General features: G+C 41.9%; 1 protein-coding gene across 1 annotated transcript in view; it reads right to left on the bottom strand.

Annotated features, from left to right (window-relative positions):
- The window catches only part of LOC134575308 (solute carrier family 22 member 15-like), a 229344-nt gene that overhangs the window by 202993 nt on the left and 12678 nt on the right, over positions 1–13673 (bottom strand). Inside the window, exon 2 of the mRNA XM_063434584.1 lies at positions 2677–2826. Coding sequence (XP_063290654.1) covers positions 2677–2826 — 150 coding nt within the window. The remainder of the gene's footprint in view (positions 1–2676; positions 2827–13673) is intronic.

Below are 13673 nucleotides of genomic sequence, written 5' to 3'. Positions count from 1 at the left end.
TGCGGAGTGGGTTGTAAAGCAAGTCCATTCCCTGGCGTCGGCAGTTCCCGGTGTGTTGTATGTTGCCTTATGTGCCGCCGTGTCAGGGCCGTCTTCGTTGCCGCTGTCTGCTTCTTCATCAGGTGGTTCCGACCTCTCGTGGGTGAGTACTCGCTGATATGTTGGTGGGAGCTCGGGCCGTTGCGCGTCCGCCTGTGTGCTTGCCGGTTCTCCTGGGCCTTTGGTGAGATCTTGCAGCCATTTTCAGGTAGAGTGCTGGGCCTTAGGGTCTGTTCGGTGGTATCGCTTTTCTGTGCGAGGGGGCTGGTGTGTGCGCCCGTTTCGTGCTCCCGCCATGCCGGCCTTTGGCGTTTGCGCTGCCTGGTGGCCGCCTGGAAGGCCAGAGCTGGGTGTTCGTAGTGACGTCTGCGGGTGATTGGTCTTAGCCACGAGGCCACCAATTGTGTAGCCCGCTGGTAGGTCATCCCCCTGTCCACCAATGTTGTGCAGAATTGTAGGCACTGCTGGTCTAGGGCCATCAGAGGGTGGAGTGTGGCACGGCTGACCGCTGACTTTTTCCTGTGTCTTGGCTGGGCGGCCATTTTGGCTGGGCCTCAGGCGCCTCGCTTGTTTGCAAGTTATGTGGTCTGGGTATCTCGCTCACCGTTTAGGTACTCTTGGGTCGGACGTGTTGTGTCCGTCGCTTGGTGGTGCCGGGATATCCCTCACCGGCCAGGGGGGGTGAACGGGGTCTGGAGGGCTGCAGCGTTTTCCCGCTGAGTTGTTGGCGTGGAGGTCGGCCGCCGCTCCCGCGCCTGCATATGTTGGTAGGCCGCAATCCCGTATTTGCACCAGGTCGCTACTCCGAGCTCGGCAATCCGGCAAATTGAGTCTCGGGGGTCACCCCACTACTCTGCTGCTTCGTTGTGGAAGGTTTGGTGAGGTAGTTTTGGGGGAAAAGTCGCTTGTTAGCCGGTCTTCGTACGGAGCTCTGGTTGAGTGCGACCAGTCTGCTCGGCAGTCAGGCCCCGCCCCCTTGCCCATCATTTATTAGTGTAAAGCATAATATATTTTTTTTTTGCTTAAGATTTGTTATTCTGTCGCATCATACTATGTTTGGATTTAGATTTTTTTATTTTACAGTATTCAGAAATAAACTGAACATTCTAAAATAAGGAGCTGCTTGTTATACCTTTTGTGTGGATATGACCATTAACCCCTTTTTCACCGCTCAGTGGGAGCTCCGAACTACAGACAGAATGACATAAGGTAAAAAATTAACTATGCGAGAAGTCTGTGGAGTGTTTTTTTTTGTACTTTGCAGCATTAATGAGATGCCTAGGTATCGATCTTTTGTAGGCTGGTATGGACAGCGTGGAGTGGAGTAAGAGTACTAAGGCCAGTGGCAATCTAATTAGAGTCTAATTATTAGACAGCTCCACCAATGCATAAATAAGAGCTTTAACTTTCGTGGTCGGTGTAGGTTTTAGAATCACAGGAGGATTGGACTTTGAGAACACAGAGGGAAACTTTACATCTCATGTCTAGAATTCAGACAATATTTTTTCTGATGTATTCCTGCCCAGCTTGGTGCACTGTGTTCTAAACAAGATAGGCGAACCATGCCGAGTAAGTGCTGCGCAAAGCATACCTCCAGCAGGTGCAATAAATATATTTGGATAGCCAACGGGGAACAGATTTCCTATATATAAAGAATGTGTATTCAATTGTTTCTTAATCAGAGGTATCCATGTAAAAAAAGATTGCTCATGCAATTTCCTATGCAAGGTGATGATCCTATGCAATTCTGGCTACTTATTTCATAAGAGAAAGATAAATTCACCATGTTACAGACACATTTTTCTCATATTTGAAGAACTTTTTTTTGGGGGGGGGGGGTGGGGGCATTCTTTTATATAAACAGTAGTAATTTGAAAGATTAGAATCCGTTTTTTCCCTGACATACCTTATGCTCTGTTCTGTTATTTCGCATTGAAGGCATGTATTCATTTAAAGGAACACGCCAATGGAAAAAAAAGTTGTTTTTTTTGTTTTGTTTTTTAATTGTAGAAATACATCCAATAAAAACAGGCATGCATTTAATTAGGCATTTTTTCCATTGGGGTTATATCTAAAAACAGCTGGTTTGCCAAGTTGCATATTTCTCGCCTGCAGACTTTGCAAGCCCTCCTCTTCTTGTTCCGCCCAGACTTTTAGTGGCTGTCCAATCAGAGACTTCTCAATGTAGCTCAATGAGAAGTCATTGCAAGGTAGGTGCTCTGAGCAATTGCTGCCTCTTGAATTTAGCTCCACTGAGCTAGCCAAACCAGGAAGTAACAGTACCAGTTGTCTGAAATTTGCACTTTTTATAAAATGAAAAAAAAAGGAAGAAACACTATTCACACTTCAACAAGCTAATGTGCTTGAGGTATGTGGAGTGTCCTTTTAAGTCAGTGATAAATGTATTTATAATCTTAACACATCGTCATTTGAATCCAGCATACATACTTTATGAGGGTTGTTTATCCTCATGGAAATGTATGGGTTGCAGGTGAAAATCCGTATAAGCACAACTGGTTAACAGTAATAACATTTTACAAAGAATAAAATAGAATAAAAAGCATTGCTTATATTACATTTTCAAAATTAAATCATAGTACGTAGCAAAGTATCGTCCCGACAGAAAAGGTTACTTACTTCGGAAACAATAGATGTAAAGTTAGCATCAAATCGAACATGCTTAGTAAAGTCGTCGTCTTTATCGATTTTTACATCCTCACTGTCAATATGGTACGCAGGAACTGCTCCAACAAGCACTATCAGCATGGACTGACAAGCAATATAAACCTGTAACAGAAAAGAATAAAAAGGTTTGCTTTTTATTAAAAATGAAAGTAAATCCCTGTTTAACGCTGTAAGGCCAATTGTATTCTAGGCTAGTATCCCAATTCTGACATTAAAAAGAACACATTGAAAAGCAAATACCTTTTTTTCTTTACCTTTCATTTCTTTTTGCTTATTCACCTCATTAAATATTGTTGTGCGGTTAGCATGAAATATACAGCAAAGCTATACAAGAAGCTCTGTCAGGCCCATATACAGAAGCAAAAAGAGCGCACGTGTTTTGTATGTCAATGAGAAGATGACATTTCTAATATCTAGATTATTCTCAGCAGACTGTAAATGCCACTTTTTGACTCATGCGAGACGTACCAAGAAAACAAATCTGTTTCCTCCAAAATATGGGAACTAAATAAAACAAAAACTGACCAGGCAGGGAGCCATGATCTCAGCACTCACATCTGGTAATAAATAATAAGGGACAATTCTGTCAGCTGCCTCTCCGATTGATATTGGAAAACAGGACATGACATGGAAGCAGTTGATGAAACAAGGTGGTGAGGATGATGGGGTAATTCGGACCCCTCATTTTTAATTTTCAACATTACACCTTAGGTGTTCTATTCTTTCCTGACTTTTCTTATTATCGCCAATTTGGCACAATTATACTGCCTTCTCAGTCTATTGTCACTCGCTTTCTTTATTTCCATCAATGTTCTACCACCCTACTTCTCTCTATCACAGCTGCAGACAAATTTATTACCTCGTACCTTTTCTTGAAGCCATTTCTCTTACTGTCAACCCAAACAACCTCTCACTGCTCCCATAAACCTCCACCCTGACTTCTGTGGGTTTATCTGTTTAGGATTGGAGTGGAGATGGCTTTGTATTTTGTTACCCTCTTTGCTATTTTGGTAACATTTTGCAGCAAAGTTATCGCCTCATCTTTAAGTAAATAAATCCCTTTATTTTCCTTTAGCAACTGCAATGTGTCAATTTTGAAGCTATTTAATTCATGTGTATGGTAATGGATTCTCCTCCATTCATCTTGCCTCTGTACAATTACAGTTTTAGGTTACCTTCCTATTGTACCCTTACAAATGCCATGTTTAAAGGAAATTTGCAACAAAGATGCGGTGTCAAGGCTTAAGTCTGCATCTAAAACAGGATCATTTAATTAAAGATAAGCTACAGTTAGCACTTTCCAGTATTCGTGCATTCTCATGAGGCTGAGTTTGCAAATCGTATCTCTAATATTCCTGGATAAATCTGTACGGTTTGATCAAAATGCATTCTTTAAAGAGAGATAAATATCTTCACCACGTTTATATGCATGTATGTGTATATGTAAATTATGAAACATGAAAAACAAGAGCACTCCCTGGTATTTCTAATCAATCTCAACGCATATTTAAGAGCATAATGTATTAAACAGATAATGAATGAGCATCAGCATGGAAATATGGACAAAATTGACATTTGCCAGCCTAGAACTCTATCTCTGGGCTGCCTAATGATGCCCCAATGATGCTGCCAGACCTGTAAGCACACCCCTGGCTGCAGTTTGGTTACAGTCCTTAACTGCAGCGTATCATAGCAAGACACTGCACATACAAACTCCGGGAAACAATAACCACTTTAAATCACTGAATTGGGCATGGTTCTGGAAGTAGCCCTTTAACACTAGAATATAATGAGACTCTCTCTGGCTTTGTTATAAATTTGTTAACACCCCTTTCAGACTTTTACAATGATGGAGAGAGTATAATTTTTGTTTCCAGGATCTTCTCAATTACTTTCAGTTAGCCAGAGTGAAGAGGAAGCAGCTTCATATAAATGGGCTTTGCCAAAGCAAATTTTGCCAGGAAGAAGCAACAATGTACCATCCTTGAACTCCTATGTACAAAAGATGTGTTGCCATGACAATATGCATCATTATTCCCTTGAGATTCCCAAAAGTGAATGAGAAATTGTGTATATCTACAGGGAACCTAGTAGTATTAAGCGAGTCTACTACATGGGTAGTAAAACATTTCTTCTCTTTAGTGGTACTATAAATTGCTTTGGTTATTTCTAATATTATTTCACCTAAATCACTAAACTAACTTTGATCCTATTAATGTAACTGCCTCATAGTTTGTATCACCTAAGACCCTGATCCTTGATCTACCAATAGCGCCAAATTATTTTAAAAAATAAAATATAGAATAAAAAAAATCCTAAAAAAAACAAAAACAGACTATAAACATGTTCCACTGCATGTTCTTCATACTTTCTTTCCAGCATAATAAAAGTAAACCATATTTTGGATTTTCACATTCTCATTCCAGTAACTCATCCTTTAAGGAACACCATAGGCACCCAGACAGCTTTGTGTCAATGATAAGATCTGTGCCATGTACCCTTACCTTTTAACCCTGCAGCTGAAACCTGCAGGGCTAACTTGTCTCTTGTCACTAGAGGTAATTCCGTAAAACAGGAGAGTGAAACTGCTATTTTAGTCAGATTGTCTCAGGAGAGCGTCTGATTGGCACAGTGCGCACATCCCAATCCAATGGAAACTAATGTGCATGTGTGGGCATGGAATGGAAACTAGCGGGCATGCGTGGGCATGGAATGGAAACTAGCGGGCATGCGTGGGCATGGAATGGAAACTAGCGTGCATGCGTGGGCATGGAATGAAAACTATCGTGCATGCGTGGGCATGGAATAGAAACTAATTTGCATGGAAGTTCTAGCATAGAACGTTTCTGTCTCTCCAGCATTAGGAGTAGAGAAAGGGAGCAGCGACTGGCCAACCCCGAGGTTAGAACCCATCAAAAACTACTTGCAATGGTGAGGTACCAAGGCACTCCTGGTACCACAACCACTTCAGCAAGCTGTAGTGGTTATGATGCTTAATGTGTTTTTGCTTAACTAGCGAGGCTTACATCTGCAGAAATTTTCAGGGAGACAGGAGACCTTTTTGCAACTTAACAATTCAAGGAGTTATAAGCTGGTACGGTGTTTGCATTATAAATATGTAGGTCAACTCCAACTTGAAGTGCCACTATAAAAAGGAACTGTCACTTCTCTGAAAATGACAACATTTAATAAAACACTGAAAATTATGTATTTATGTAACTTTTCTATGTAAAAATCACTATGGAGGAAGTCCCCTGCTCTAAAACATAGAGTTGAAAAAAAAAAAAAAAAGTATTTTCATCACCTGGAATCCAACACCGGGCGAACCTCCAAGCGCAAATTTTTGCGAACCCTCCTGATGTCACTGGGGCTGTGCGCGGTCCAAGGGACAGGCATCTCATAGAGAAGCCTATGATTGGACCAACCGCTGGCTTGTAGCGCATGGGCATGCTCCAGGCCAACAAGGGAAGAGAGGGAGGCAGAGGGGGAAAAAACAAAACAAAAATACTGCCAGCAATGGAAGGAGGGTGGGAATAGGGAGCTAGCTTCCCCTTGCAGGCGCTCTGTCTGCAAGGGGAAGATTTTAACTTCTGTCGGCAGCTTGTACTGCAGTGCAGACATTAAATATGCCCAGAATTGACATTAGGCAACCAGGAACAGACTTTTGTGCTCCCAATGTCACATGTGATGGGAGTGCAACTAGCCCCCAGCACACAATTACAAATACTATATCTCTGTATGCGCAGTTTTTCAAGCAGAAACTCTGCACATACATACTCCTACCACTATGTCACTGAAGTAGTCATGGTGGTTGGAGTAACCATTTTTGTCTTTTAAATTTATATAAAGGATATAGCAATTTACATCACAATCCGGTTCAGTCCAACCACAACCAGGGCACACATTGCAAATGAGAAGGAGAATCATAAACACGTTTACATTTGCCTCTTCTTTGTAGGCTTCCTCTATGCTGACTTCCCTATGCAAAGGACAGAGCTTTTAACAACGATGGAAAAGGTTGCAAAATAGAGAGGTGTGAATTTCTACATTAACTTTTATTTTTGGTTTTTAGCCAAGAAACATTTGTTGCACAGAAAAAGTAAACCATATTTAAAATACTGGGATGTGGCTTCCGGTCGGCGACTCGAGGTGATCGGACGCACTACTCTGGAGCTCCGCGACAAAATCGGAGAAATCTCGCCTAATCAACGCCAAGATCACCACCGCTCCTTGTCAGCAAGTACCCCACAAGCCAAATGGGACGCAAGCATAAGAAGAAGGCGGCAGATGTAACAACCCCGGGGCTCACGATCGGGGAAATGTGGAGGAGAGCATGTGGCCCGAGTGAAGCCAATATGGCGGCGCTCCACGGTGGCTGCTTGGACCTCTCGGACGATTATTCTGAGGAAGCAGAGGAGGAATACCTCCCACCTTCAGACCCGAAACCAAAGCAACCCTCCAGCAACGTGAGAAAAGACCCTGATGCCGACCTGGTGACCACGGGGGTGCTCAAGGCCCTCCTGGCAGACCTGCAAAGCAATATCCTCACGGATGTCACGGCCTTAAGGGGCGAACTGCGAGGTCTGACAGGCCGCATCTCTGTGCTAGAGGCCTCCTCTCAGGAACACAAGAGCACCATCGCTACCCTGCAAAGTGACCTGCGGGAACTGCACCGCAAGAATGCGCTGCTGGAACGACGCCTAGATGCCCAGGAGGACGCGAAGAGGCGATTCAATATCAAGGTCAGGGGGCTGCCAGAAGAGCTACCGGAGACAGAAGTTCCGCGCACGGTCAAACGCCTTCTGACCAGCATACTGCCTCCAGGTACTACTGCACCTATTGAGCCCATAACTATATTCAGAGTCCCAAAATCAGCCAAAGCCCCTACCTCAGCCACAAGGGACACCATCCTTACCTTTCGTAACGGAGCGGACAGAGCGTCGGTCCTTACCGCCCTCCGGGGAAAGACCCCCCTGCAATTCGAGAATAGGAAGCTGACTTTCTATGGAGACCTGTCAGGGGGCACCTTGGCGTGGCGTAGGTCACTCCGACCCCTCACCATTACGCTTCAGCAGCAAAATATTCCATATCGCTGGCGGACCCCCAACTCACTCCATGTACAGCACGGGGAGATAACCCACAAGATCCATGACCCGCTAGACGCAGCGGAACTACTACAGACCCTGGGCCTCACAAGGGACTCACTCCTCCAGACGGGCCCCGCAACCTCCACCACACCGACCCACAGTTGGAATCCAGCGGGCAGCGCCCCATTTGTACCCCGAAACCTTACACCAGTTACATACGCCGCAGTTACCACATAAACCGAACTGAGGCGCCTTCACCTTCTCTCCGACGTTGCCCCCACCTGACTACACTGGGCCCCACCACCAACCTCTATCAAGCAACTTAAAATCTCTGGGACTTAATAGATCACCTACCGGATTGTTATCCCACCCATTGCTGGGTCCCGACGCAGCCACCAAGAGACCACGACTCGTTCCAGCCAACCGGACACAGACTCTCTCTCTGGGAATAGATCTCTGTGGATGGTCGTGACGACCCAACTTACCGCCCATGCTGCAGCCAACGGACTGTACTGGTATCGGGTTTGCTCCAGAAGCGGACTACACCCATGTCGGCCCCAATTCCGGGACACTGTATGATGTACATGGTTCTATATTTATCTATGATTTGAGATTAGCAATCAACATCGAATTTCTGAGCGCAGTTTATTCATATTCATAGTAGTGTTGTTTTTTTTTTTTTTTTTTTTTTTTTTTATTTATTTTTTATTTTTTATTTTATTTTTTATTTTCTTGCTTTGCTCCCGAGCTATTGCATGCCTATATATTTCGCAGCTATGTAAAGGTTAAATATCCTCATGTGTTCAGCAGACATGCACCTGAATAACAGACCAGCACTGCACAGTGTAATGATATCTTACTTAGCTCCCTACCAAGTTAATCTAAACACTGTGCCCGTATATCACTATCATTATCCTGTCCCTTACTTAAAAGTGTGGAGCTAACCAGTGCACATACTCAGCGTGTTTCTCCCACGCATGTCCTAATTGTGCAGACATGTGTACCCAACATCTTATTTTATTGCCATATGGCAGTTTAAAGACGTGCTGGACTGTAGATAAAACTTTGTTTCACCAGGCAATCTCCCTCCTGACGCCCAATGAGTAACAAGCCTACTGTATCTAACCACAAAATGTATTAGCCCAGTCCATCTAAAATGTTTAAAATCTGTTTTGCCCTTTGAATTAGCCGTTACCTCTGCTATTAACCCGCATGCAACAGATAATGCCCTAAATAAGCCTGTGCCTTTAAATCCACAGGCAGTCAACACGTCACCTTTAATGGCTCCCCGTTTGCCCTACCTGATCAGGCATAACGTGCGGATCTTAAACCTGATATCTTTCCCTGCTGGACACACACGCAACCCACTCTAGGCACACAACGATTAACTAACGGACAGCTTCACACTGTTGAGCTTCTACAAGCCAACAGTAGCACGTAGTGCACAACTACCACAAAATGTGACATATCCATTCACCTGAACCCATTGTATAACTTCACCAGACTGCATACCCACACTAAGCCCTTGTCCAGGGCGATCACAGAGTTTACTCCTGCATAGCTAAGCGAACTCTCTCACACTTAAGTACCAATATATATGCATTATGTTTTACTCGCTGACCTCAACGTGACCCACTACATTAATCGTACTTAGCCTTTATTCAGCTTGCACTACACTATTCATAAATTTGTGCTTCTTCCTTATAAGCCAAGCAAATGTTCAACTCTATCATTATATGTTTATAAGCTAGCTACGCATTTCTTGAGTTAAATACGTTATGTTAATACTCTTTCAATCAAAAGCGTTCGGTAATGAATGATGTTAAATTTCTCAACACTCCTTAAACGTGACTAGCTTTGTTAAAGGCTTAATTATTGTAACATGTTATGTAAGCGTTTCTATTAGCCTGTCAACTTTATACAAAAAATGTGCCGACTAATCTGCCACAATGTAAACTGCAATAACTATGCTTGTGGATGCTGTTGTGGCTCTACTTGCTTGTTGTCATCATCTGCACAAGAAAAATAAAGAATTAAAAAAAAAAAAATACTGGGATGTGACACTTCCTCTTTTTGAAGTAATGCAACTTCTATAAAAAAAAAAAACCAACAACAACATATGCTTAGTTGTGCATTTCATTTATGTTGTGCAAATATTCACTTGTTTCATAAGGTCACCTCTCACTCCTCCCTTCTGAAATGGCCATGAATACATTTCCACCAAAGCAGCCGATAATATTAACTGTGGGGAATAATCACAAAATGAAGACAAAAATGGCTGCCCTCACATAGGCATGCATTTGTGAATTAGACCAATTATTAAATTTAAGTTAAACAAAATATGGATTTTTAAAGCACACTATACCAAATCATATTCCTTCCAAAAAAAGTAATATTGTGTTGCACCAGACATCTCTAAATTTAACCTTAAAGGAACACTATAGTATTGGGAATACAGGTTTGTTTTCCCAATGCTATAGTGTTCCTGTCCTTAGCTCTACATTGGTCCTCCCACATTTGTAATACATCTTTCTAAAAAGTTACCTTTCTTTTTTCCCAGCATTGAGGTACCTTCTGCACTGTTCATCTCAGCAGCCTTCCGCAACCTTATGGAGGAAAGCATGGCCTGCTCCATGATAGTCCACCCCAATGCTCCATGTAGACATATTACACTGGGTCAAGCTTTTTTTAACACAAATAAAGTCAAAATGAAGAAGCCATGTGAGAAGAACTAAGTAAACCCTTACTGCCTCCATAGCAATTAAGAAGTTAAGTAGCAGGCAGGTGCTGGTAATCAAAGGCCCTTGATTAATCATCAGCACATGTGACCACCTCTATAAAAGCCGACGTTTTATCAGTTTGTTGGTCTGGTGCATTCAGGTGTGTGTGTTAACACAATGCTAAGGAGGCAAGACATCAGCAATAATCTTCAAGATAATCTGGGAAGGGTTATAAGGCTATTTTCAAACAAAGTCCATAATTTTACCAGTGACAGATCCAGGGGGCAGGGTGCAACAGGAAAATAGTAATGCGCTGAGGCTCTCCCCCGCCTGCCCATGCATGGCTGTTGCTATCCAAGCGCCAGCTCTGCAGTGTGCCTTCACAGACCGGAGGGTAGGGAGAGAGAAAATAAGAGCTCTGACCTGCAACTCCGCCGGATTCTTCTCTCATGAGCTTGGAGCGTTGCCGTGGTTACCATGGCACGTCTCCAATCTTGCGAGAGTGAACTCTAGCCTAGAAGCTACAGGATAGAGTTCACTCCCACCTGACCACCAGAGCTTGAGCATGTCTCCCCTCCTGGACAAAGGAAAGAATGTGGGATGAAACATGTTTTTTTAAATAAAATAACTGATATTTATTTTTGCTTTAATCTGCCCTCCACAACCCTATAATGTCCTACACATTCACACACTGACACATTTCAAGTTGTTGCAGCTAAAGGTGGTTCTACAAGCTTTTGAATCATAAGGTGTAATTTGTTTTTCACACATGGATTTTCCATGTTGGCTTAATTTTTGCTAAATAAATCATGACACGGTGTAATATGTCATGCTTTGTTGTTCATCTGAGGTTGTTTTTACCTAATTTAAAGATCTGCTAAGGAACATATGATTTTTATTATGTCCTGATATGTCAAACCCTGTACATGCACAGTGATTGCTGTGCACATATATTCAAAGTTCCCCATAGGAAATCATTGAATTACAGCAGCTTGGTTACAGCAGCAGAAGTGCCTTTAGTGGCTGACATACTGACAGCTATTAGGTGAGGACCAAACCTTGCAAGTTTCTGAAAACTTTGCTGAGATGAACTGGTCTGGGTGACTTATCGTGTCCCTTTAAAGCAGGAGTGCCCAAAAGGTAGATCGCCAGATGTTTTAAAACTAGCACTTCCATGATGCCTTGTCATTCTAAAGGCATGCAGACACGCAAATTATCATGGGAGTTGTAGTTCTACAGCATCTGGGGATCTACCTTTTCGGCACACCCGGTTTAAAGGAAAGGGGGGGAAAAAAACATGCCTTGTTGAGTGGACACCTTGTCTGAGTAGAACCAGAGTAACTAAAGAACATTCCCAATGTAGGCAGAATTAAATACTGCCACCAGGGCCATATAGTAAGCTATATATAGAAAAGTGGAACCCACCCAGAATACGTGAAATATAAAACAGAATAACCTGTTAGGTAGATATTCCGGTATATGTTTCTGTATAAATAAATCAAAAAGCTAACATAGCGTAAAAAATATATTAAATATTAGGTCTCAATATATGTGATATAGGTACACTCACAAACGAATGAGAAAAACGAGCCTTTCACCCACTCAGGGGTACTCTGACGAAAATGAGCGGTAGTCTTCCAACCAGATATGTGAATAAAGAATAAGAATATAGTGAAGCACGTATGTAAAAAAGTATAACAAATTTATTGGTCGCACTTACACTTCAGTAGTAAAAAAGAGGCATATCTCCAAATAATTATGGACCTCCTGATGTTTGGAAATCCAGAGTTCCGTAGTAGGAGTCTTGGAGCAGTTATACAGTGGTAACAATACATAAAATAAACAGTATAAAAATAAAAGTCCACAGGGACTTTTATTTTTATACTGTTTATTTTATGTATTGTTACCACTGTATAACTGCTCCAAGACTCCTACTACGGAACTCTGGATTTCCAAACATCAGGAGGTCCATAATTATTTGGAGATATGCCTCTTTTTTACTACTGAAGTGTAAGTGCGACCAATAAATTTGTTATACTTTTTTACATACGTGCTTCACTATATTCTTATTCTTTATTCACATATCTGGTTGGAAGACTACCGCTCATTTTCGTCAGAGTACCCCTGAGTGGGTGAAAGGCTCGTTTTTCTCATTCGTTTGTGAGTGTACCTATATCACATATATTGAGACCTAATATTTAATATATTTTTTATGCTATGTTAGCTTTTTGATTTATTTATACAGAAACATATACCGGAATATCTACCTAACAGGTTATTCTGTTTTATATTTCACGTATTCTGGGTGGGTTCCACTTTTCTATATATAACCATATTTACTTAGGTGGCTGTGGAGTACACCTGGGATCACTTCCAGTAATACGTTTTCTTATCTTTAGTGTATATACTTTCTTTTGTTTTTCCATATAGTAAGCTGTCAGGTTCAGAGTGTCTGTGACCAACACCACCTATTACAAAGCAGAATTATATGATTTTAAAATGAAACATGTCAGAATTTGTGTAGTATTTTCTATGTGTTAGCTGGATGTCATGATATGGAGACCGGGAATGTGGTTAAAATGGAACTGTCAATTCTGTGTAAGTGACAGTTCTTAATTTGCTCACTACTTTATTACATTTCTGTCACTTGCCTGACAAGCTATTCAGTATATATGTCTACAATATAACAATATTGGCGTAATAACTGCTTTCGGCTATACAATGATACTTATGCCAAAATATATCAATAGCACATTCACAAAAATAGAACTACCATTGTCTACCAATACATTATATAGACATACATTTCAAACACTCTTATTAAAACAAAACAACAATCTGCTATCAATAGGTTTTTTTATCCTCAATTAGTGTTAATCTGTGTTCCTTTTCAATAAAATGCACCCATATGAAATATTTATATTGACTGCCTAGTAATTATTTAAAGGGACACCAGGTTTGTGTGAGCGGTGTGTGGTATGTTATACGTGCGTGTGCTTTATATGTCTATGGGCTGTGTGTGGTTTTAGGTTTCTGCATGTGGGTAACAGGTAGGAGGGGAGGGATACCTGTGGTATGGTCAGCGTGGTATATTTGTAGGAGGCCTGCTTGTGGAGTTGTGTGTGTATGTGGTCTGTCTGTT

The sequence above is a fragment of the Pelobates fuscus genome, chromosome 10, assembly GCF_036172605.1.
Source record: "Pelobates fuscus isolate aPelFus1 chromosome 10, aPelFus1.pri, whole genome shotgun sequence".
NCBI lineage: Eukaryota > Metazoa > Chordata > Amphibia > Anura > Pelobatidae > Pelobates > Pelobates fuscus.
The sequence above is the reverse complement of the archived record's forward strand: the minus strand, read 5'-3'. Positions and strand labels throughout refer to the sequence as shown.